This window comes from Podarcis raffonei, chromosome 1 (genome assembly GCF_027172205.1).
Source record: "Podarcis raffonei isolate rPodRaf1 chromosome 1, rPodRaf1.pri, whole genome shotgun sequence".
Taxonomy (NCBI): Eukaryota; Metazoa; Chordata; class Lepidosauria; order Squamata; family Lacertidae; genus Podarcis; species Podarcis raffonei.
In genome coordinates, this window is record NC_070602.1 from 68,324,019 (window position 1) to 68,345,823 (window position 21,805).

Below are 21,805 nucleotides of genomic sequence, written 5' to 3' on the forward strand. Positions count from 1 at the left end.
TTTCTCATCAGTTTCCATTGCCATTGCAGTTGTGCATCTACATTTAAGCAAAAACAGAAGGGCACCATGTATTCAGAAGGCTAATAACAATTAAGTAGAGAAAAAGAATTAAAACAAAACTGCAACCAAAGAAGCATGATTCACATCACAAATTATGTCTGGTGATTCACTGAAAGTCATTGGGCTCATATATCTGAGTAGCAGAGCCAGTTCCAAAGTAGGGGCTTTGTTGTTGGTGAGACAACTAGAACCCTGAGGTAATGTACGTGTGTGTGTGTGTGTGTGTGTGTGTGTGTGTGTGTGTGTTTAGCATATAAACCAATAAGACATAACTTCTGTTAATTTTAAATATATACAACCTCTATTCATGTTTAGAATTCCATAACAAGTAGGAAGGTCAGAATTCCCCAATTAGAATGTGTCTACAAACACAGTGGTTTATTATGTAACTTGGCTCCTTCCTCTGTACCACTAGGACTGTTAGCCCAGGAAAGAGACTGAATACTTCTGCTAGCAAATACAAAGTAGCTTCCCATGGTCTTTGGAAGAAAGCCACACCACTTAAACCAGTTTGAAACTGATTTGGATTCCACATCGCCCAGATTATTTGCAGTTATCACTAGTGCTTAAAGAGTAATGTTATAATCTCTACTACACTACTAGAATCTATCAGTCTTGACTGATCTGAAGAGTTTATCATGTGTCTTCCAGCATTGATAATTTGGATAGGGGGACTATGGCCTCTACAGGTGTCACCCGTTAACACTGTACGATTTAACTTGCAGTCCCTGGAAGAGCAACTGTGTGGCATTTTAGCAGGGACATGTTCTCAAAATAAACAGGACTTACTCAAATCTCATAATTACATTTAGCTATAATTATGTGTGGGTAGCTTGCATGTGCTCTTCTCTCCTTCTGTTCATCACGATTCATGGATATCCAACTGAGCCCATTCCCCACCTGCATGTTGGAGTATTCCATTTGCTTTTGTTGGTAGTATTCCCTGTTTATCAAGGCCAGCCCATTGATCATGAAGCAAATTTCAGACCCAGCTATTGTGTTTGGATGAGGTTGTATACGATTGGCCCTGCCCCTGAAGCTGCATGGCTACCCACCTGATTCAAACTTTGAGAGAAATGCCACACTAGCAAACAAACAAAGCCTTCCTTCACTCTGTTTTCCTCAATGAATTTCTAGGTTTGTTCAAAATACATACCTTATTATTATGGAATACCTGGGTAACTTGGAAAATAACCTTAGATTATCAGATATATTTTTTAAAAATAGGACAGTGACAATGGTGATACCAGGAGCAAGTACAGTAGAAGCATGAGGCAGACTTAATAAGGTCATTGTGATTGTTTAATTTTTTTGTCTGAGCCATGCAGCATGAATGAATTACGGTCTTTAAAAATGAAAAAGAAGAGTACATGCGTCTTTTTTCTTTTCTTTTTTCCTCTTAAAAGATATCAGGAAGGCTTAAAGAAAACCAAAGAACTTGAAGAGCTGAAAGAAGATGATGAAGAGAAAATAGATGAGAGCCCCAAAGAATGTGTAGCAGGTGAAAGCGACGACGAAATCAGCAAGCAGCACAGGTGAGAAAACAGCTGGAGAGGGGGGCAGGAACCTGTGGCCCTCCAGAGGTTGTTGGACTTGAGCACCCATTGATTGAGCCCACCCAGCATAGCCAATGATCAGAGATGATGGAAGTTGTAGTCCAACAACAGCTGGAGGTCTCTCTTCTGATTTAGAAAGTGAATATTAATTTGTTTCATTAAATGTGTGCTGCCTTCTGGCATGCTTTGGAGGTTAATTCAGAAGAATGCCATCAGTGTGGTAAAGCTGCTCCAACCAGCTTTTTTAGAACAACTCTTCCAAGCAAAAATAATTTTATGGGCAACAAAGGCAAGGTTACTGTTGTTCCTGGAAAGATGAAATTTAAACAGATAAATTCAGGTTTGCATTTTATTGTTCATATGAGCCCAGTGGGAAAAATTTATAAAGGCATTGGGACAAAGCGTGCTTTCATACATGATGATTCAATCACATTTGAGCCTCTAAAATACATTTATGTTACATGAAGGAGAAAGTGAGGAATTGTGTAGGAATATCCTAAGCAATTAAAAGACTCTGGGCACAGATTTATGAGGCAGATTGGCATAGAATATGCATATGCTATTCTATAACGAAAAATGCACACTGAAGCCAACTTTCAGAGCATGGGGGGGGAAAACTCTGACTCTTGCTGTTCAGGACTTAATTTGCCTTAAGTGGCTGGGTCTTAGTGGTACTGTGGTTTGCCTTGCTGCCCTCTAAGCAAGGTTTTGAAAAATGTTTTTTGCAGGTGGGAGTGGAGGAGATATGGAGGACAGCACAAAAGTCCTAGGGCTTGGGCCTACCCCTTAAAAACACTGCTAATAAATAGTAATAATAAATTTTTATTTGTATCCTGCCCTCCCCGGCCAAAGCCAGGCTCAGAGCAGCTAACAACAAGAAATAATACTCTTTACAAACTGATTTAGAACAAGAGCTGCTAGAATATTTGTGTGTTACCTGTCTGTTTTCAATACTCTTAGTCTATGTTTTAAATGGTATAGCTGTGAAACTGAAGTCAAATTTAATGAATATACTGGCTTCCTTGACAGTCAGCGTCTCATCTAGTTTTTATTGGAACCTTTGACGACAGTTTCATCTCATGATGAAAAATCTAAATGACTGTAGATGCTATAAATATTGCATCTTTCTCCTGATGCCGACTGTAATACTTTTAATATGAATATGTCAATTCTCATCTCAAAAAACAAAAAGAGAAAAGATATGTATTATAAAAGTACTAAAATTTATACAAAAATAATGAACTACTTCATGCTCATGGGGACAGCTGTACCTTTGATCCTGTGGCATATGAGCTGATGTGCAGTGGCGTAGCGTGGGGGGTGCCAGGGGTGCCGGCCGCACCGGGCGCAACATCTGGGGGGGCGCAAGTCCAGAGGGCCCAGCCGCGTCGTGCCCTCGGCCCGCCCCTATTGTCAGAGCAGCCGGCCAGCCTCCGCCTGCTCCTACCTTGCCCACCCGAGGACTGCGGCAGCGCTCGCCCCCGTGGCCACCTACCCCCGCCTCGCCCATTGGCTTGCCTCCCTCGGCCCTGCCTCTCTCCGATGGCCGCGGGGGTGTCCTGCTCGGCGCCGGCGCCTTTTTTCAGGAGGTAGGGAGGCTGGACGGGGAGGTGGGGTCGGAAGCGGGCAGAGAAGGAGGGGAGCTCATAGCCAAAAGGGCTGCGCCAGCCGGCAAAGGGCCGGGGAAAGTTTGGAGAGGAGAAACGCACTGTCATGATTTCCCGGTGGAAGCGGCAGGATTAGGGATGGCGAAGCGTAATTACGCACGAATTTCGCTGGGTGAGAGCTTCGGGGATCGATCGGCGGAAATGGGAATCAATTGGAATATGAGAAAGAGAGAGAGAGAGGGACCATCATTCATAGGCATAGATTTGTAGGGTTAGGGGGCGCAAATCCACGGGTTAGGGGGCGCAAATTACTTGCCTTGCCCCGGGTGCTGACAACCCACGCTACGCCGCTGCTGATGTGGGCAGCCATCTGTACTGCTAAGCCATTCAGTCTTAAATGATATGGTAGCTTTCCAAGTAACGGAACTACCTAACTTGTAACTTCTACATACTTGCTTGATTCCTTTTCATTTTACAGCAAACTTGAAGTTGTTATCCACTATGTACAAATACTGTACCCCAAACTGCATAAACACTGGAACGTGCTCTGGATTGTAGCTGCTGTTATCGTCATTTTTGCTGTGGTGCTGGGAATCTCCAGTTTATACAACTACTTTTCCTCCTGTACTGAGTTGTCGACTGGGCCACGAGTGAAAGCTACCTGCTCTGCTGTCCAGCAATACTTCTGGTGGAACTCAGGACTGCAACATGACCAGCGCACAGAATAACAAAAGCATGAACGGGGAGGAGAACAACTTAACGATACAGCAGTAAGCACCTGTTTGAGAACCGAGGTGCACAAAGCAGAGCAGTGCTTTGTCACTTTTGTGGTGGTTAAATGTGATCAGTAACCTACTGCTTAATTTCGTCTGTGCCATCAGACTTGTGAATGCCATGTGATTTTTAGCCAGATGCACCAGCCAATAAATGCTGTTCTCTCTTTCATGCTAATTGTTATTTGATTGATGTGCCTGAATATCACTAAATGAGAATATATAGTGTTTGACCAAAAACTGGGCATTGACATCTAGGTTATAGGTGGAACACAAATTCCAGTGCTTCTGAGGGATGTCACTTGCGGCCTTCTTCCTATATAAATGTCAGCACTGATTCCTTCTATAAATTTCAGGGGCTTTTCAATTTATTTATTTTTAGCCCTTAGCGTTATAATAGATTAGAGAATTGATTTCACAATCATAAGGAATAAGCAAAAGATTAAATGGAAAAATACTAAAGGCATTGTGTCCTGGCTACAAGCTGGTGCCAATGGTCTCAAAACAGGTTCTCTGCATGAATGGAAGCAGGAACATTTGTCACTCCACCACACATACAACATAACTTGCAACACAGTCTTTGTTACTTCACACATACTTTGTTCATTCTTTTCTTTTTGAATGGGGAGATTTCACCAGAGTCATGTGCATGCGGTACATGATACACATGGTGGGGTTCAGTGGAGGTGCCCAATCAGTCACATACAGTCTCTATTATGCATACAGAAGACATGCTCTAGTAAGTGTGAAATGGCTCTGGGTCTGCAAAATCTGTCACCCACATTGGTGATAACTGGTAACCTGCTGTAAGCACAGCAAACTTAAAAGAACTACATTGCATTCATATAAGAAGGCGTGGTATATTTGCAGAGGAGAACTGACATTTCTGTCAGGGAACATTTCAGCCAATGGAATGTAAACAACACATGTGGTTTTACCATGTGTTATGTACTGATTCCGATTCTGCATATATTTCATCATTCATGAAGCTTTCTATTGGAGGAAGCATCTTGCGTGATGTTTGTGCTCATACTGTGCTAGCCTTTTGCACAAGCTTATCTAGCATTCATTTGTGTTTGAAATGGATAACTTCTCTTGTATTGGAATTGGAGGCACAGAAGGAAGTGTTGGAAGCGTGGTGAGCTCTGATTCAGACAGAATATTAATAGCTTTTCCTAGCTGGGCCTGAGTTCAAAACTCTGTTGAACACTTAGACATATTGTAGGAACTTATTCTTGCAGGAATCTGTTTTATACGTTGAGAAGGATAAAGAGGTAGAGCCCAGTATAAACTTGTAACTGATGTCATTTGATGCCTGATGATTTATCTTCAGTTTAATGAGCGTTAGAGTCTCAGGAAATAGAAGTGTGGTATGATTTTAATTTTGACTCAAGCAGCTGTTTGAAACACAACTTTGAATTTTCAGATATGTCTCTAAGCAGCTCCAGAACAGTAAAATATTGTGATTAAGTACGTTTAATAAGGCTAATGAGAAAGTGTGTCATTTGATCTCAAACTGGAAGAGGGGAATTAAAGGGGGGCAAATAATCAAATTAAAGGTTTTTTGCTGGCTTTTGGATGAAATGACTTTGATATGGAATAGATACAATGTAGTTTTTCACTCTAGTGAAATATAGTTGAGGCACACCTTCTGCTACAGACAATCAGGAAATTAGGAATAACAATGGTATCGCAAAAACCCAAATCAGAAAGCTATTTTATGTAAACTGCTTGATTTATTTATTTATTTATTTAAATTAGGTGGTTTATATATTTTATTCAATAAGTAAAAGGGAAAAGTTAACTCCCTAGACAGTGGAACGTTTCTTATGAGGTGATCTACCAACTTTACAAAATTAAATTCTGATATTAGTAGTTCATTTTGTTTAGCTATGGTCAGATCATGGATCTGCTCATAAATTGCAGGAGTGAGCTCCATGACCTTTCTGGAGTGAATTCTCTACCATTTTCCTCCCAATCTTAACCACTGCTAAAGTTTACATTACCTCTGAACCAAACCACTGTTTGCTGCTAACCAGAATTTTAAAACAAACTTTCACTTTCTGTTCAATAGCAAACCCTAATTAGTATATTAACCATAATTAAAGTCAATGCTGATGTAAGCCTTAATCATGATTAAAGCCAACGGAAGGAATTCATATATGGAGGTTGGGGTTTGAGCATGCAGGTGGGGCAGAACATGTAGTCCCAAGTCCTTAAGCATGGTTAAGGCAGCAGAAATGTTAAACCTGAACCAACGCTATGGGATAATACCAATGTAAGTTGAGAGGCAACACCTCATTCTGCATTTTCTTCCCTTACAATAGTTCTACTGTGAAACCACTGCATATTTTTTTTAAGTAGAATTACTTAAGATGCATAGCTTTGACACATGGCCATCTACCTGCTACAAAAATGATTTACTGTTTCACTAATTATTGGGGAAACAGTTTAATGTATAGAGCACCTGAAATGTCAGTCTTCTTGTTAACAGGATTTTAGACCAAACATAATTAAATTGTTAATAAGTATTGGCCCAATGGGTTACAAATCAGTGCCATATTTTTTGAGACAAAGAAAAGATTATGCATTTTGGGGGGTCTTTCTAAAAAAAAAAGTTCTGTTCCTTTAAATTCACAGGACTCATGTGGCTACAAAGAGCAAGTCAGCAATCTTACACCATTCACACCAAAATAGGATTTTGTTTTGGGGTTGTTGTTTTTTTGGAAGTGCAATATTTTATTTATTTGGCTTTAACAAGACACATGTGTATTTTGTGCACAGCACTGATGTTTTAAAGTAGGTGGAACTCGAGAGGCACTATTTTGTGTATCCTGTTTTAAATTTTGTAAAACTTTGCACAGGTGTGCTAGTATTGTACTGTATAGCATCACATACTTGAGATTTGGAAATAAAATATTGTTTCAGAGTCCTCTGTGTTGCTCATGTCATCTGTGACTTCTTTATTCTGTGCATGAGCACTTAGGAATTCCATCAGAGAACACAAGTTGTATGTATGGAATAATTAGCAATCTTTAAGAAAAAATAGGTGCTGAAATTTTCAGTAATACAGGGTGAAGCACTCATCTTCTCAAGTGTGCTTTTTGTACAAACACAAGTTTAAATGGAAATGGAAACACAAAAACAATCAGGAATAAATTTAAAGGCTTCCATTATTCTTTAAAGTCCAATTGACACTGTGTAGTTTTTAAAGCACAGACCTTTTTGAGACACAAGGTTTGCCTCTGGGGACAATATATTGTCCATCAACCCAATCTTGCAAAATCCCCCAACTTATAAATGTGCTTTTGCTTTTGCCATGTTGTTTTAAGATTTATTTCGCCCCCTTTGCTACATGATCACAGCCATTCTGTGATGACGTAATGAATGTGATTTACTGGAGTTATGTAGTCAATTGCTTTTGGCTACATGATGGCATTACTAAGGGAAAATAAAGTCAATAGCATAGCATTGCTGCCCTGGTCACAGTGATCCATGCGATGGTCACCTCCAGGCTTGACTACTGTAATTCGCTCTACACGGGGCTGCCCTTGAAGCTGTCCCAGAAACTCCAGCGGGTGCAGAATGCTGCAGCGAGGCTCCTCACGGGGTCTCTGACATGGAAGCATATTCACCCAGTGCTTTTCCAGCTGCACTGGCTCCCGGCGGAGGACAGGGTCAGATTTAAGGTGCTGGTTTTGACCTTTAAAGCCCTTCACGGCCTAGGACCCTCATACCTACGGGACCGCCTCTCCCGGTATGCCCCACGGAGAGCCTCAAGGTCCATAAATAGCAACCCCGTAGTGGTCCCGGGCCCTAAGGAAGTTAGATTAGCTTCAACCAGAGCCAGGGCCTTTTCAACACTGGCTCCGGCCTGGTGGAACGCTCTGCCTCATGAGACCAGGGCCCTGCGGGATCTGATTTCTTTCCACAGGGCCTGTAAGACAGAGTTGTTCCGCCTGGCCTTTGTCTTGGAGCCAATTTGATTCCCTCCCCCTCTTTCTTTTTTCTTTTCCTTTCTCCTCCTGCGATGAGGCTACATTTTAATATTTTAATGTTTCAATATTTTAATGTTGTATTTTAATGTTGTTTTTAAGCTGTATTCATTCAGCTTGTTTTTATTATTGCTTGTTAGCTGCCCTGAGCCCGGCCTTGGCTGGGGAGGGCGGGGTATAAATAAAAATTATTATTATTATTATTATTATTATTATTATTATTATTATTATCGTTGCCTTAGCTCAAAATGGCTGTGAGGTCAGTGTGGATGTGACTCAGCTAGGATGTCAATGTCATCATTTTCCCATTGCTCACCCTTACTCTTTCCTCAGCGCTAGATTCATGGCGGTGTGGGCTGTTTTACCACACAGGTCATTAAGCCAAGTGGGCACAATATTGAGAAGATCAATAATTGAGAAGATCCATTTGTGGGGAGCAAAATTTTGGCCTTGCACAGGTCACCATATTATGCCAGATTACCAAGTCCCACCCTTACTTACCTCTACGGATCTATATAGCTAGACTCGGAGGGTTACTTAGGCTGCCTTGTTCATAGCAATGCGGGCATATTTCACCCCTCCGATACCTGTCCCAACACAATGGGTGAACACTTTGTTCATCTTTTTTTGGAGGGGAAACAGCGCACACTAAAGGGGGTGATCCTTTGGAAGCAAAAGAAAGCCTTCATGAAAAACACCATGACTCAGGCACTTTTGGTTTCTCTCTGTTAATCGTTTTTCCAGACTTCAGTTCTTCACATTTTCTCATCAGTTTGCTTTAAAATAAGGAAGGTGACTTTGAATCACACTCTCTGTGTGCATTTGGCTATTTTGTCATGTTCTGTTCACAGCTTCTTGAGGAGTCACCTGGCCACACTCAGTGCACGCCCTAATGGCATCTCTTCTACCTTAGATGTGATCGTGACACTGCTGACAAGGAGAAAGACAAGAGATACAGTCAGGCAGGAAAACTTGAGTCTGTCAGAGACTGGATCCTAAGTATAAGCACAAGTTGAATCACTGCGTCTAGTTTCAAATCAAATCACATTTTGATTCTGTATTGAGATTCCTGCATTGAAGGGGTTGGACTAGACGTCGACTCAGGGTCTCTTCCAACTCTACAATTCTATGATTCTATCCTTTCCCAAAAACAGAGTTTGTAAACCATTACCTCAGTCAAATAGTCATTTTTTTCATCTTTCAACCATGCATCTAAATTATAAATTTATATCAAAAGTTCTGATCTCCATGTTTTTACATATAAGGTAATCAACAGTTTTACACACCACACCCGCAGCGTCTGGTTAACAAGTGATTAGGCTGAATGAAGGATGAGTGACTCACAACTGCCTAAACAGGAACTGTCACAGAACGAGCACCCCAGAGCTATAGGGGAAATCTTCCCGTTGTTTATAAGACAAAGAGTATAACATCGTGTTATCTCTCTTCCTCAGCTGTACGTTTTCTGAGTCAGCACTAGTTTTATTTTCCAGGCTGCCCCCTAGCTTTTTTGGGGGGGTGTCATGCGTTTCCACTTAGTGACCTTGACCTGTGGGATGGCTTTTGAGCTCAGCAACAAGTTCGTTCCTGCCTGTGGTGGAGCACAGTGGCTGTCCAGCAGTTCTCAAGAGAGGACCTCATTCAGAGATCACAAGGTGCGCCAGGCGTCGCATTTTCAACACTGCAGGGTGGGAAGGAAGCAACCTGGCTTGAATCTCGACACCTCCTGTTCCCGAGGATGGCATCTCACGTTGGAGTTACAATCTTCTTTTTCTCAACCTGGATTGCAAGCATCACAACCCAGCACAATTTTCCTTTGGAAGGTACGTTTTTAGTATGTTGCTTGTACTGTTTTTTCTCTGAAGTGTTTTGCAGCACTGTAAGGACAAGGTAATCGAATCCAGCCCACTATTCTCAGCAAGATTATTCCCGGATTGCAGTAAAATGAAACACAGAGCAGGAGGATACCTAAACAATAAGGGGTGCTTCCAGACTGCCACTGTTTTGGGGTGGGATTCAGACACATAGCAGCAAATTTGGCTGGCACCATTAAAGTTGACTTTATGCTCTCACACAACTTGTTTCTGGCCCCCAAAGTTTGGACTCTTTGCAATAAAGGTGCACTGGAATGGATGGAATAACACTTGCTTGGCCCAACATTGTATAACCTCCCTGCAAACAAATCAAAATGAATTCTCAATAAATAGCCAACGTCACCTAACCTCCCTACAAACTTTATGCAAACAAATCAGGATGCTCAATAAACAGGCTGTCTGGAAGCAGCCAAGAACTCTTAAGTGTCTCCAGTTAAAGATGCAACTAGAATGTTAATAAATTATTAAAAAATGAAATTCTGAATCAGGTGTTACAAGTAATGCAGCAGTTACCTTAGCTGCAGAACCAGATATTTTTCTGTGGTTTTTTTAAAAGTTTTGCTTGGATTTGTTCCTCCCTTCCCTCTTATTATCTTCAAAATGTGTTTATCAACCAAACCACAAAAAAACAAGGTTTTGAATCTACTGAGCAGTTCAAAAGTTTTTGCTGATTATTAGTTTAATGACTTTTAAAATGATTTAAAGTTGCTCTGCTGAGTGCTAGCCAGCCACCTGTTTTTAGCCAGTAAGTTCACAGCCCAGGTTATAGTTGTCAAAGAGCACAGTCCAGCACTCTATCCATGCTAAAAAAAATTCCAGTCACCACAAGCTTAATATACTTTTCCCTTTTCCTTTACTTGTTCCCATCGTTTCAGATAGAATCCCTTCCCTTCCTCCTTTTCCTTCCTTGCAAGTTCAGCCACACCCTTTTCCACTTCAAGTCCTGAGAGAGAACAGCCAAGCCGCTGGACTAATATAGATTTATAATATGATCAAACTCTCCAGTTCTATGTCACTGCACAAGAAATCATACAGAGCTCTTTCAATGAAGTTCATTTTCCTGTTTCAAGTAAACTTCCTAATCTTAGGAAACTTAGGTTATGAGTAAAGCACTTAATAAAAAAAGATAGCAAAGTCATGTTGCTATTTGAAGCAGAAACTCCAAAAGACGCCATGGAATTAAATTTGTTTTAAATAATCTTATGCCCTCTAATATGTACTGTCCCTTCCTGCCTAATGGTAGTGTTGGCACTGAAACACCACAAATATTTGCATGCACCGAGAGCACTCAGCTTGGTAAGAAAAATTGGTCCTTGGGGAGTAGAGTATTGTTTGAGGCAAATTGATGACTAAAGAGGAAAGAGGAGTCAAGATTCAGATACACAATGCTTATTTTTAAACCCTGTTCCCTTATTTTAAAAGAAAGGATGTCTCTTATTCCCAAGGCTAACTGTTCTGCAGAATACTGCATATATTCCTTCCCTCCAAATCTGATAGACCCTTATCATCTTGACTGTACCTCATTTGTCAAATGTTCTTTTTGAACAACAAGTGACTTTGAATTCTAGTACAGTGGTACCTTGGGTTACATATGCTTTAGGTTACAGACGCTTCAGGTTACAGACTCCGCTAACCCAGAAATAGTACCTCGGGTTAAGAACTTTGCTTCAGGATGAGAACAGAAACTGTACGCCGGCAGCGCGGCAGCAACAGGAGGCCCCATTAGCTAAAGTGATGCTTCAGGCTAAGAACAGTTTCAGGTTAAGAACGGACCTCCAGAACGAAATAAGTTCTTAACCTGAGGTACCACTGTATTATGAAAGGGAAAAACAGTTTTCAATCCATTTTCTTCATGCTATTCATAATTTAATGCACCTCTATAATGTCCCTGCTTACTCAAATTTTCTCTTGGTTAAAAAGTCCCCCATATGGTAACCTATACTCATAAACTTCCTCAGGCTTTTCTCAAGACTCCAAGGTCTTGTTCCCAGCAGTGGCAGCCTTTGAGCTCTCAAATTTCAGCAGCACCCTGTACGACGACACTAAAATCAAGCACCCACACACCCATCTCTTGCGCTCTACAGCATTGCTGAGGCACCCCTGCACCGTGGCGCCCAAACCAGTCCTGCTCCCCTAAAACTGCCTCTGTTCCTGGTCAATCACTGTCAGTTCAGATCCTGTAAGTGTATATATTAAATTAAGACTTTTTGCCCTGATGTGCATCACTTTACATTTGCTTACATTGAATGACATTTGCCATTTTACTGTTCCTTCACCCTGCTTAAGACGATTTGCAATCCTGTTTTGTTTTAACCACTCTGAACCATTTTGTATCACCAGCAAACTTGGTAACTTCGCTGCTCACCCCTAACTGTAGATCATTTATGAACACATTTAAAAGCACATGTTCCCAAACCAATCCTTGGATATCAAGGTGGTCCCAGGCTGTGTACATTATTCTTTTTACATTCCATTGTACCCTCACAGCAATTCTTTAAGAGAGTGACTAGGCTGAGGGAGAGTTCAAACCCAGCTCTCCCTGATCCTTACTAACCAAAGTTATTTTTAGTTAAAGAATATCGGTTATTGGGAATAGGCCCAATAACCGACCCTGGATTGGAATGCTGGAGCGACTCAGCTAGTTGGTGTAATTATACTTGACTTTATGTAAAGTAGCTCTTATAATTTTTCCACTCTTCAAAGTACATGAAATTAAAGATCAAATTTCTATAAGTAATCATTTGATGTGTTTCTTCTCTATTTGCAGATGTTAAGACTCTCCAGTGCAGGCTTTCTGGAATAACTCTTGCTTCACATGTTAACAATAAAGGTGTATTTAATTTTGTCACTGCACGACAAATATGCGAGCAGCTGGGGTTACAGTTGGCATATAAATCTCAGGTTGAAGAGGCTCGGAAGCATGGCTTTGAAACCTGCAGGTACAGAAAATCTTTCAACATTTAAAATATTTTATTGTAGGTTGGCAAATAGACATCTCTTTGTAGATACAATATTTAAAAAAAATATTATTATAAATGAATCTAAAGCATGAAATAATTAAATATCTACACCTTATTCTGACTTTTCTTACATTAGCATTCTGTGATTAAGGCTGCAATCCTAACCTGGGATTAATCCTTACCTGGGAGTAAGCCTCATTGAATTCAATAGGACTTACATTGAGTTAGGATTGTGCTGTGACTGTCTCTGTTCATTTCCTTCACAGAAGGGATTTCAAATATTTAAGTCTAAGTCCATAGAGTAACATCCAACATTAGTCGTACTCAGAGTAGACCAACTGAAAAATTGACAGGATCCTGCTATCCCATATCACAAACTCCTTTTGAAACGTCCCCAAGTTTCCAAAGAGACGGGCTATATGACAGGAAGAGTTGCTGTTCAATACTTGTAAGCCCCAAAGCCTCCTTAGGGTCACAGAACTGTTTGTGTAGATCCTTAGATCTCAGAAATAGTAATCAAATCATTGACATCTTTGCACATTTTTATAACATGTATTTCATTCCGTTTACACTCTTGTTTTACATTACTTACCATGTAACATCCTGACTGTGACATTATACAGCTTTTCATTTCCTCTTCTTGCCAATTTTATTAAGTCTGAATCTTAAACACAGTTATTAGGAAGTCAGCCCCACTGAACACAATGGGACTTGCTTCTAAACAGATGTGTATAGGGTTTCAATGTGCAGAAATCGCTAAAGTCAGGGCTGGCCCAAGACGTTTTGACACTTGCGGTGAAGCACAAAATGGTTCCTCCCCCCACCCCCACCAGAGAAGAAGTGGTGTGTGAAGATCTACATCGGGAATGGGGGCAGGATAAATATCTACATCGGAACATGGGTGTGAGGAGCTCCTCCCTATGCCAAGAGGTTGCTGCATGAGGGGATGCTGAGAAGGCAGCAGATCCAGTCTTCAAGGCGCATGCCACAGCTGTCACTGCTACTGTGGCAGCAGGCATTGCATTCTTTGGAGTTTGCATTTGCTACTCCTATGGATCCCGCTGCCTGAATTGGTCACCTCATCTTGCCTCCTAGGTGGGCTGCCCTAAATAAAGTTTTTTTAAAAAAAAAAAACCAACAACAACAACCAAGAAGAAAACTTTCTGTGTCCTTGAGATAGTGTAGTCGTGTGTGACAGACACTTGCTATTATTGGATGAGTTGTTTGATTATGCTGAAGAACCACATCAAATACATATTCAGCAAAAAGGTGGCATTAAATTTATACATGCTTATTTGCAAGTAAGCCAAATTGCACAGTGATGCAGTCCAGACCCATTCATAGGCATTTCATCCCCCATTTAAACATATGACAATTTCATGTGTTAGACTACAAATGGCAAATCTTTGAACCTGGATTGCAAATCCATAAAGTTGTCAACAGTAGAAAATAGTGCCTATCTTTTTAAAGATAAACCTGTGAGAGAACTTTTCTACAGCGTTATTTGCTTTTCCTTTCTTCTATAAAAGCTCCATGTTGCAGAGTAGGTTGTTTCTAAGGGAGAAACAAAACTTGGGCCTCACACAATTAATCTATCTATCTATCTATCTATCTATCAGTAAGCAAGCTATTCAATGGCCCACAGTGACGAGAATAAACGTTCAGTTTAGCTTTCATATGCTAAATTTTATCAAGTACATTATTTGATATGGGCATACGCTTAACAGAAAAACAATGTTTTCCGTTGTAGTTTTGGCTGGATACAAGAAGGGTATGTTGTCATTTCCCGGATAACTCCCAATGAAAAATGTGGTAGGAATAACACTGGAATAGTCGTCTGGAGAACCAAACATGACTATCGAGCCCATGCTTACTGTTACAATTCTTCAGGTGAGTGAGCCAAGATAATGAATCAAGCAATAATATTTTGTATCAAATCTCTTTCTTAAGCGGATGTAACGACATTTTGTGTGAAGGCTATCCAGTTGCCATGAGATCATGGCCAGCCTGCGCCACGCACCCCACAACTTAAATTTTCCACCATCTCTCAGTTTACCCTGACTCTTGGATAAAAGGAACTACAAGTTACACATAAACTTTCAACCTGAGAGAGGAAACTATCCGCTAACTTCTCTGTGTCCCCTTGGTCAAAGTGTATGGTATGAAAGGGCAGTAAAGCAGGCAGGGCGGAGAATCATTGGGTCTGTCATGGTATGTTGTTGTCAAGGTTTCAGATCAAGCTTTGTTACAGTGGACTCTCCTTTCTTTCAGGTTTTAAAGTGGAGGTTGGATGGCTATTAGCCAGAGATTATTTAGCTGCAATTCCTGCATTGCAAAGGGTTGGATTAGATGACCCCATGGGATCCCTTCAATTCTATGATTCTAAGATTCTATGAATTAGGGATGGGATGGAAATATAAGGAATGAAGGGGAGAGCAGATAGGCAAAATTAAAAAGAAACATTTTTCTCTCTAAATTCTAAAAGTTCCCCAATTTATTTCCTCATAAACCTCTTGAAAATTACTGATGGTGTACCAATTGCAATGCACTCTGCTAGATGGTGCATGATTTTTAATTCTATTTTATTGCTTCTTTTATTTCTTGTATGACAATTTACATTCCATACAATTCAAATTGTGATAGAAAAAGATACCCTACTGGTTGATACTGGATCAGAGTGTCTGTATCCTTCACATCATGATGATGATGATGATGATGATGATGATGATGATGATGAAATTTCTGTACTGCGCTTCATCCTAGGATAACAGTGCATCTTACAATATAAAACACAAAAATACTACCTAATAATGAGTGTGTTAATCTCTAAGAGTCTTGGTGTAAAATGTACTTGGATAAATTTGTGTCCTCTGTGACTTTTGGCATCACTTAAAGACTCTGGTGATAAAAGTAATATTACTCTGTCATTCAGTATCCTATTCAGTCAATGAAAATGCGTCATCAAGCTTCCACCAGGGACTCATATGAAGAACCATAAAGAGGTCATTTCCTTCTATTATATTAAAATGTACTCAGAATGGCCATTGGTGTCATAATAGCTTTCAAACTGTGTAAATTATATAAACGACCTTCAGAATAAGGGATTAGTTATTCCTCAGGATCACATTGGCAGCTCAATTCTCTTGCTGCATTTAATATATCAAAGTACCTACAGGCTACAGGCACACACAAAACATGCCTTTAAAATGTGGTTTTAAGTACCACCGCAATGTAGTGGGTTGGGTAACTTTCTGAACCAATGTTTTTCCTGGCCTAAGGGCTAAACTAGATGAGATGTTAATTTTGTGAAAGCAATGAGTAAGTATGTCGTTTCATTTAAATAACCACTATTAGGACCAGATGTGCAGGAATTTAATGCTTTCGACTCCCATTATGCTCCCAATTTTCCTGTTGTGAGCAGGAGAAAGAGCACCCAGCAAAACATTTTTTTTCTAATGGATATTCAACCTTCCCTGTTGTTAACTGCCATACTGCTGCTGACACCTCCTTCTTGTTTCTCAGGGATCCCACTTACGCTGACAGTGCAGTTCCCATCCAGCTTAGCTATTAGAGGCACTAGGGTGAGGATGATGAAGTGTACTTTAAACAAACAAACAAACAAACAAAAAGAAATAGAAATTACCACCTGATTTATGATGGTTGTAGCAAGGAGGAAAGCGTTCACTGCAATTCAGTATGAAAAGTCATTTCAGCTGCATGCAAAATGCTAGTGTCAATACATCTCATTGCACCGCTTTCCCTCATCTTTTCAGACACATGGATTAATTCCTGCATACCAGAAGAAAGTACAACTGCATCCCTGGACGTTACTATGGAGGCAAACTCTACTTCTGCAGTCTTGCCTCAGGACACTTCAACAGTAGTTCAAACATCTGAGTCACAGAAAACTAAAGAGCCTTCAAAGCTGCTATATCGTATTATATGTGTAACGCAGACCATTTCACCAACAGCACCAACTACGGAGGATGTGATCCTACATCTCACGGCAAAACAAACTGCCTTTAGAAATGATTCTCTGTTTGGAGGTAAGAGCAACATCCCATTATTTAGCTTAGAGAATTATATGTATGGCTGTTTTCATACTTTCCCCATGCCTTCTGGTCTTTTCCAGTGGTATAACAAAACATCAGTAGATGTGTTAATGCAAATAAAAGGAAAGCTAGGGCTTCATCTGAGGTTTAAAAAATCCATATTGAGTGGAGGTAAGGGAAAGGTGACATTTTGACGCAAGAAGCTGTAAAGAATGTAAACTAAACCAGACCTGCAGGAGTGAAGGGGATTCTTCATTTCTGATGTATTTTAAGAATTATTTATTTTTGGCCTAGCCTAGATCTGTTTCAGAGGACTCTTATTTTAATATTACATCCCTTGGGGGGGAAAACAACTGACACCTCGCATTAGTATGGCTGAGGAAGCCCCTGGTTTGAATCTTGCCTCCATCATGAACCTACTAAGGTTGTGTTCCCACTTGCATTTACTGTGCACTCACTGCCTTTCCACATGACATTATCCAAAATGCAAATGAATCCTGTTGTTATAAAACAGTACTGTCTGAGGATTTGTTTCTCAAACCAGCTTCACACCAATGGTAATCTTACCTTCATACAGACTTGGAATATGCACAATCCAGTCATGGCAAAGAGGCAAAATGTTTAGAAACGCTAAATAGCTGTGCCTAGAACAACAACAAATCGACCAAGGGGTGGCTACCCAGGATTTTATGTTTAGTGGTGCCTAGGACCTAGGGCAGGATGTAAGTGGTGTTGAACTGATTGGAAACAGTGGCCACAGTGGTCTCAAATTCACCATATATGTAGGTCGGCTATTGCCAGGAAAGTCCAAGAAAGTTGCGTTTGACTTCAAAAGAGGAAACTTCCCAAAAATTAGATTAGGGAAAAGGTAGATGAGAGAAAGTGAAGAATGCTTGCGGGTTGTTCAAAGCCACAGATCAGGAAAGGTAAAGTCTTAAGTGCAGGCAAAAGTGCCACCTACTCCAGAGGATTGAGGGGACCCGACGTGACGTTCTGATATCACATGCCTGAAGTCATGTGACATCAGGACACCGTACACGGGGCCTTCTAAACATTGAGGGGGCCTGGCCCCCTAAAAAAATATATTGAAGGGCCCTTGAGTGAGCCGGCACCCTTAAGTCAAGGGTCTCTTGTTGGAAGTAATCTTGTCATAGGCCTAGTGCTGGCAATGAGTGGAATTAAAACAAGCCATGGGTGAGGACAGAGCCCAAGATAGGTGAGTACCACCTTTTCTCTCTTTCCACCACTCATTCCCCCATTTTCCTCTCCTTGATATCTGCATGAAATGTGGTTGAGGGCTATAACTTGCCCCCTCCCCCAGGTTTGGGTGGGTTTCTGCTGCTTACTTGTTTGTGGGAGATGTGCTAATTTTGAGATATAAGAGAGTTCTTCTTCCCACGTATCCAAAAGGACATGACAGACAGTTGCTGCTCATCGTGGCTGCTGATGACATGACAAAGTAGTTATGTCAAAGAATTCTTAGTCAATCTCATTTCAGTCCAGGGATACTGAGCTACAGAAGTGGTTTCAAAGTCTTTTTTATGGAAATGTCCTGCCAGGGTAGCCAGAAAGAAAAGCAGATCACACTCCCACACCTTTAATAGTTGATTAGAAGAGGGATCTTCAGCTAATCCTACTGTTGTGCAACCTATGGTGGCTAAAAATTCCCTATTCTACTAATTATTAAAGGTTCATGAGCCCTGTCCTCTTTTGCATCTGGCCATCATAATTTCTGCTAATGGAATTTGCCATCATGAAATGGGATTTATTCCCAGGTAAGCAGGTGGCGCTGTGGTCTAAACCACACAGCCTAGGGCTTGCCGTCAGGTTGGCGGTTCGAATCCCCGTGACGGGGTGAGCTCCCATTGCTCGGTCCCAGCTCCTGCCCACAAAGTAGTCTGAAAGCACGTCAAAGTGCAAGTAGATAAATAGGTACCACTCTGGCAGGAAGGTAAAACGACTTTTTCGTGCGTTGCTCTGCTTTCGCCAGAAGCGGCTTAGTCACGCTGGCCACATGACCCGGAAGCTGTTTGCGGACAAATGCCGGTTCCCTTGGCCATTAAAGCGAGGTGAGCACCGCAACCCCAGAGTCATCTGCGACTGGACTTAACGGTCAGGGGTCCCTTTACCTTTACCTTTAAGTGTGCATAGCACTGCAACATTAGATTTTTCTCGTCAGTCTAGATGATGACATCATCTTTCTCCAACTCTGAGAGGACAAGAACAGAAATAAAGTAATGCTAACAGGCATTTTGGGGTGGCTTAATGTTAAAAAAATTATCAGTGCCAAGATTAATCTACCAACTACGCCCAGGCTGAATCATATGCCAGGACACGGTGACTAATTAGTTGCACATGCTCTGTGGGGACAAGTTGTTCAGCAACAAAAGCATGCCAGTATGACAAAAATTCCTGCTGTTCTGTGAAGTTCCAGGGAAATTTTTTTTGGCCACAAAATATTTTGTATATATATATTTTAAAGTGTGCTGCTTTAAGACATTTTATAACACTTTTGGAGTAGAAAGAAAAAAAACATGGTTTTTTTAATTTTAAAAATCACATTTTCATATAAAATCACATAAATGAAAACAAAACCAACAGATCCATCAATATGAACAAAGGACATCCACAACTCAACCAGTCACAAAAACCAAATACAAGCTAAAACAGAAATATATTTGATACTTTTTTAAAAAACAGGGAGAGAAAAGCAATTCCTGAAAACAACATTCCACAATGCAAGGAGTGTAGCAGTAAATGCCCCTTTCTTGGCTGCATATCTTCTAATCTCTTGCAGAGAGGACAAGTCAACTGATGAGAAGCGAGTCCCTGATACAGAGCAAGCTAGTTCCTCAAATACTTCGGTCCTGAGCAGTGAAAGGTTGTATAGGTCCAAAACGCCCCCTTGAATTCCCATCCACAAATCAATGTTGTGTGCTGACCAGCCTTTGGAAACCACCAGACACGATGGATTACCCTTCACACTCTTTGATTCTAAAACAATCTGTTTCTCTCTCTAGGTGTACCCACTGCCCTCCTTGTGCTTGCCCTCATCTTCTTCACAGCAACAGTTGTTTTAGCAGTCTGCTATGTCAAAAAGTAAGGGTACTTTTTTGTTTTATTTGCTACAATAAATATCCATATGCATCTTTATACATCGGCTGCCTTGACATGTGCACATTCAACATGTTGACCAAGGAAGTGAGCCTTGGACTCTGTAGGTAGAATGCTTTGTGCAAGTCAGCCTCTAACCCTGTACCTTTATTGGCATGTATATTCTTTTATGCAGTAGAAACATAATACAGGTGAAGCACATTTGCATATGAATGTACACTCAAAGGCATGTGTTCATATACAGTGTTCTGCACATGGAAGGGAAGTGCATTTACATAATCTGCATGTTATGGTCTCTTCATGGATGTAGCGGGGGGGCAGGGGGGCAGCTGCCCCCAGATCAAGTAAAACAATAGAAATATTTAACTAACTGAGCAATCACGTCAGTCCTGCTCCCCCCCCATGTCTCTTGACCACCAGATCTGTGACCCTCTGTGGAACAGCAGCTCATAAAAGAACCTAGCACTAGTGCTCTGATCTGGTCCTGGGATTTTACCTAAATACACCCCTCAATTCTATTGGGGGATAAACACATGAATTGGGAGCTGCTGTGCTGCACAGAGGCATTTATGTGGCTTTGGTGAGTTTAAAGCTAACTATACAGCATCCTAAGGGTTATTTGAGTTGTCCTTGTACCTTCTCAAGAATATGTTCATTGCCTGCTTCAATTCTTTGAGTGGCAAGATGTTCCAGACATAGTGCAAGTGCTTAGTTTCCTTTGGAGAAGGAAGCATTGGAGACTTATGGTTAATCGTCCAATTTCCTAACTTGTTCCAAATCTTGTTTAAAGATACAAGAAAACATTTCCATTTTCCAACAAGGAGGAGAAAAAGGTAGAAATTGAAACCAAGAACATCAAGGAAACAAAGACAAGCGTCAAAACTCCAGAGCAGGAACCCAAGGGAAACGGGAAAAACACAGAAGAATCTCAAGCCAAGCCTGAACCACGGGTAAAATGTTTGGAGGCAGAAGTTTAAGAAATGGCATCCAAATGGACATATCTTAGATGAACAAATGACAGATATTAGCAAATTGTTTATAAATGGATGGTTGTAAATACTGCCAAAGTCAATATTTTTGTCTCTCTATGCAATTTGTACTTTATGCATATCAGCTATACCATGTCATAACAAAAATATGCCTAGTTCATTACAGAATTCCATAAATGGAAGGGTTAATGTGGAGAGGAGAGAAAAGATCTGATTCACATGGGAAAATGTGGCACAAGCTTTGTAACTATGAAATGTTGTATCCAACTTTTCAGATAAAATTGTACTAAATACTTCCCTATAGGAATCACTTTAAGCAGGCAGTCTTCTCTCTTTCTCTCTCCCTCCCTCTCTCTATTTAAACCAAAGACAATTATAACAGAGCAATCATTTGCATGACATTCTGAGGTATGTTCCATCTTCTTCTATAGAGTTTTCTCTGCAGCAACTGTGTTTAGGATTAAAACATAATATATCTCTCCAAAAAAACATGTTGCCATTGTCACATTCATTATCATACTACGGTATACCATTTTATTTATTAAGATTGCTTTGAAAAGACAATATAATTATTTCTATACAACTTCCAGGGAGATATGTTTTAATACAATCTTTTGAAACAACACAATTGGTTTCTAATTGTTATGGACAGTTTTTCCATCTTAATAAAAAAAATTGCAGAAATAATTTTTGTGATGTTGTATGGAGATCATCTACAAACCAAAAAAGCATACAAAATTGGCTTTTCTTGCCATTAGTTAAACTCAAAGTGCATATGTCAGGCCATAGTAAATTGTTTAATGGTGGCATTTCGAACATACCATT

At 40.6% G+C, this 21,805-nt stretch overlaps 2 protein-coding genes across 6 annotated transcripts in view; both read left to right on the plus strand.

The window, feature by feature from the left end:
* The window catches only part of IRAG1 (inositol 1,4,5-triphosphate receptor associated 1), an 83,791-nt gene extending 79,623 nt beyond the window's left edge, over positions 1-4,168 (plus strand). For all 5 annotated transcript variants that reach the window (XM_053391176.1, XM_053391186.1, XM_053391196.1 and 2 more), the window contains exons 35-36: positions 1,467-1,595; positions 3,702-4,168. In XM_053391176.1, the coding sequence (XP_053247151.1) occupies positions 1,467-1,595; positions 3,702-3,951 (379 nt within the window). In that variant the 3' untranslated portion in view covers positions 3,952-4,168. The remainder of the gene's footprint in view (positions 1-1,466; positions 1,596-3,701) is intronic.
* A 5,276-nt stretch (positions 4,169-9,444) lies between these two features.
* LYVE1 (lymphatic vessel endothelial hyaluronan receptor 1) lies at positions 9,445-21,667 on the plus strand. Its single transcript, XM_053391338.1, has 6 exons — positions 9,445-9,814; positions 12,633-12,804; positions 14,576-14,715; positions 16,599-16,871; positions 19,898-19,976; positions 20,782-21,667. The coding sequence occupies exons 1-6, from the start codon at positions 9,730-9,732 to the stop codon at positions 20,966-20,968; spliced, it is 936 nt and encodes a 311-aa protein (XP_053247313.1). The 5' UTR covers positions 9,445-9,729; the 3' UTR covers positions 20,969-21,667.
* The last annotated feature ends 138 nt before the right edge of the window (positions 21,668-21,805 follow it).

Excerpts from the sequence above, each read along its gene's own strand:
- LYVE1 (XM_053391338.1), top strand. The coding sequence starts at position 9,730 with ATGGCATCTCACGTTGGAGTTACAATCTTCTTTTTCTCAACCTGGATT. Across the intron at positions 14,716-16,598 it reads TTACTGTTACAATTCTTCAG|ACACATGGATTAATTCCTGC; the intron begins GTGAGTGAGCCA and ends TCATCTTTTCAG. Across the intron at positions 19,977-20,781 it reads GCAGTCTGCTATGTCAAAAA|ATACAAGAAAACATTTCCAT; the intron begins GTAAGGGTACTT and ends TCTTGTTTAAAG.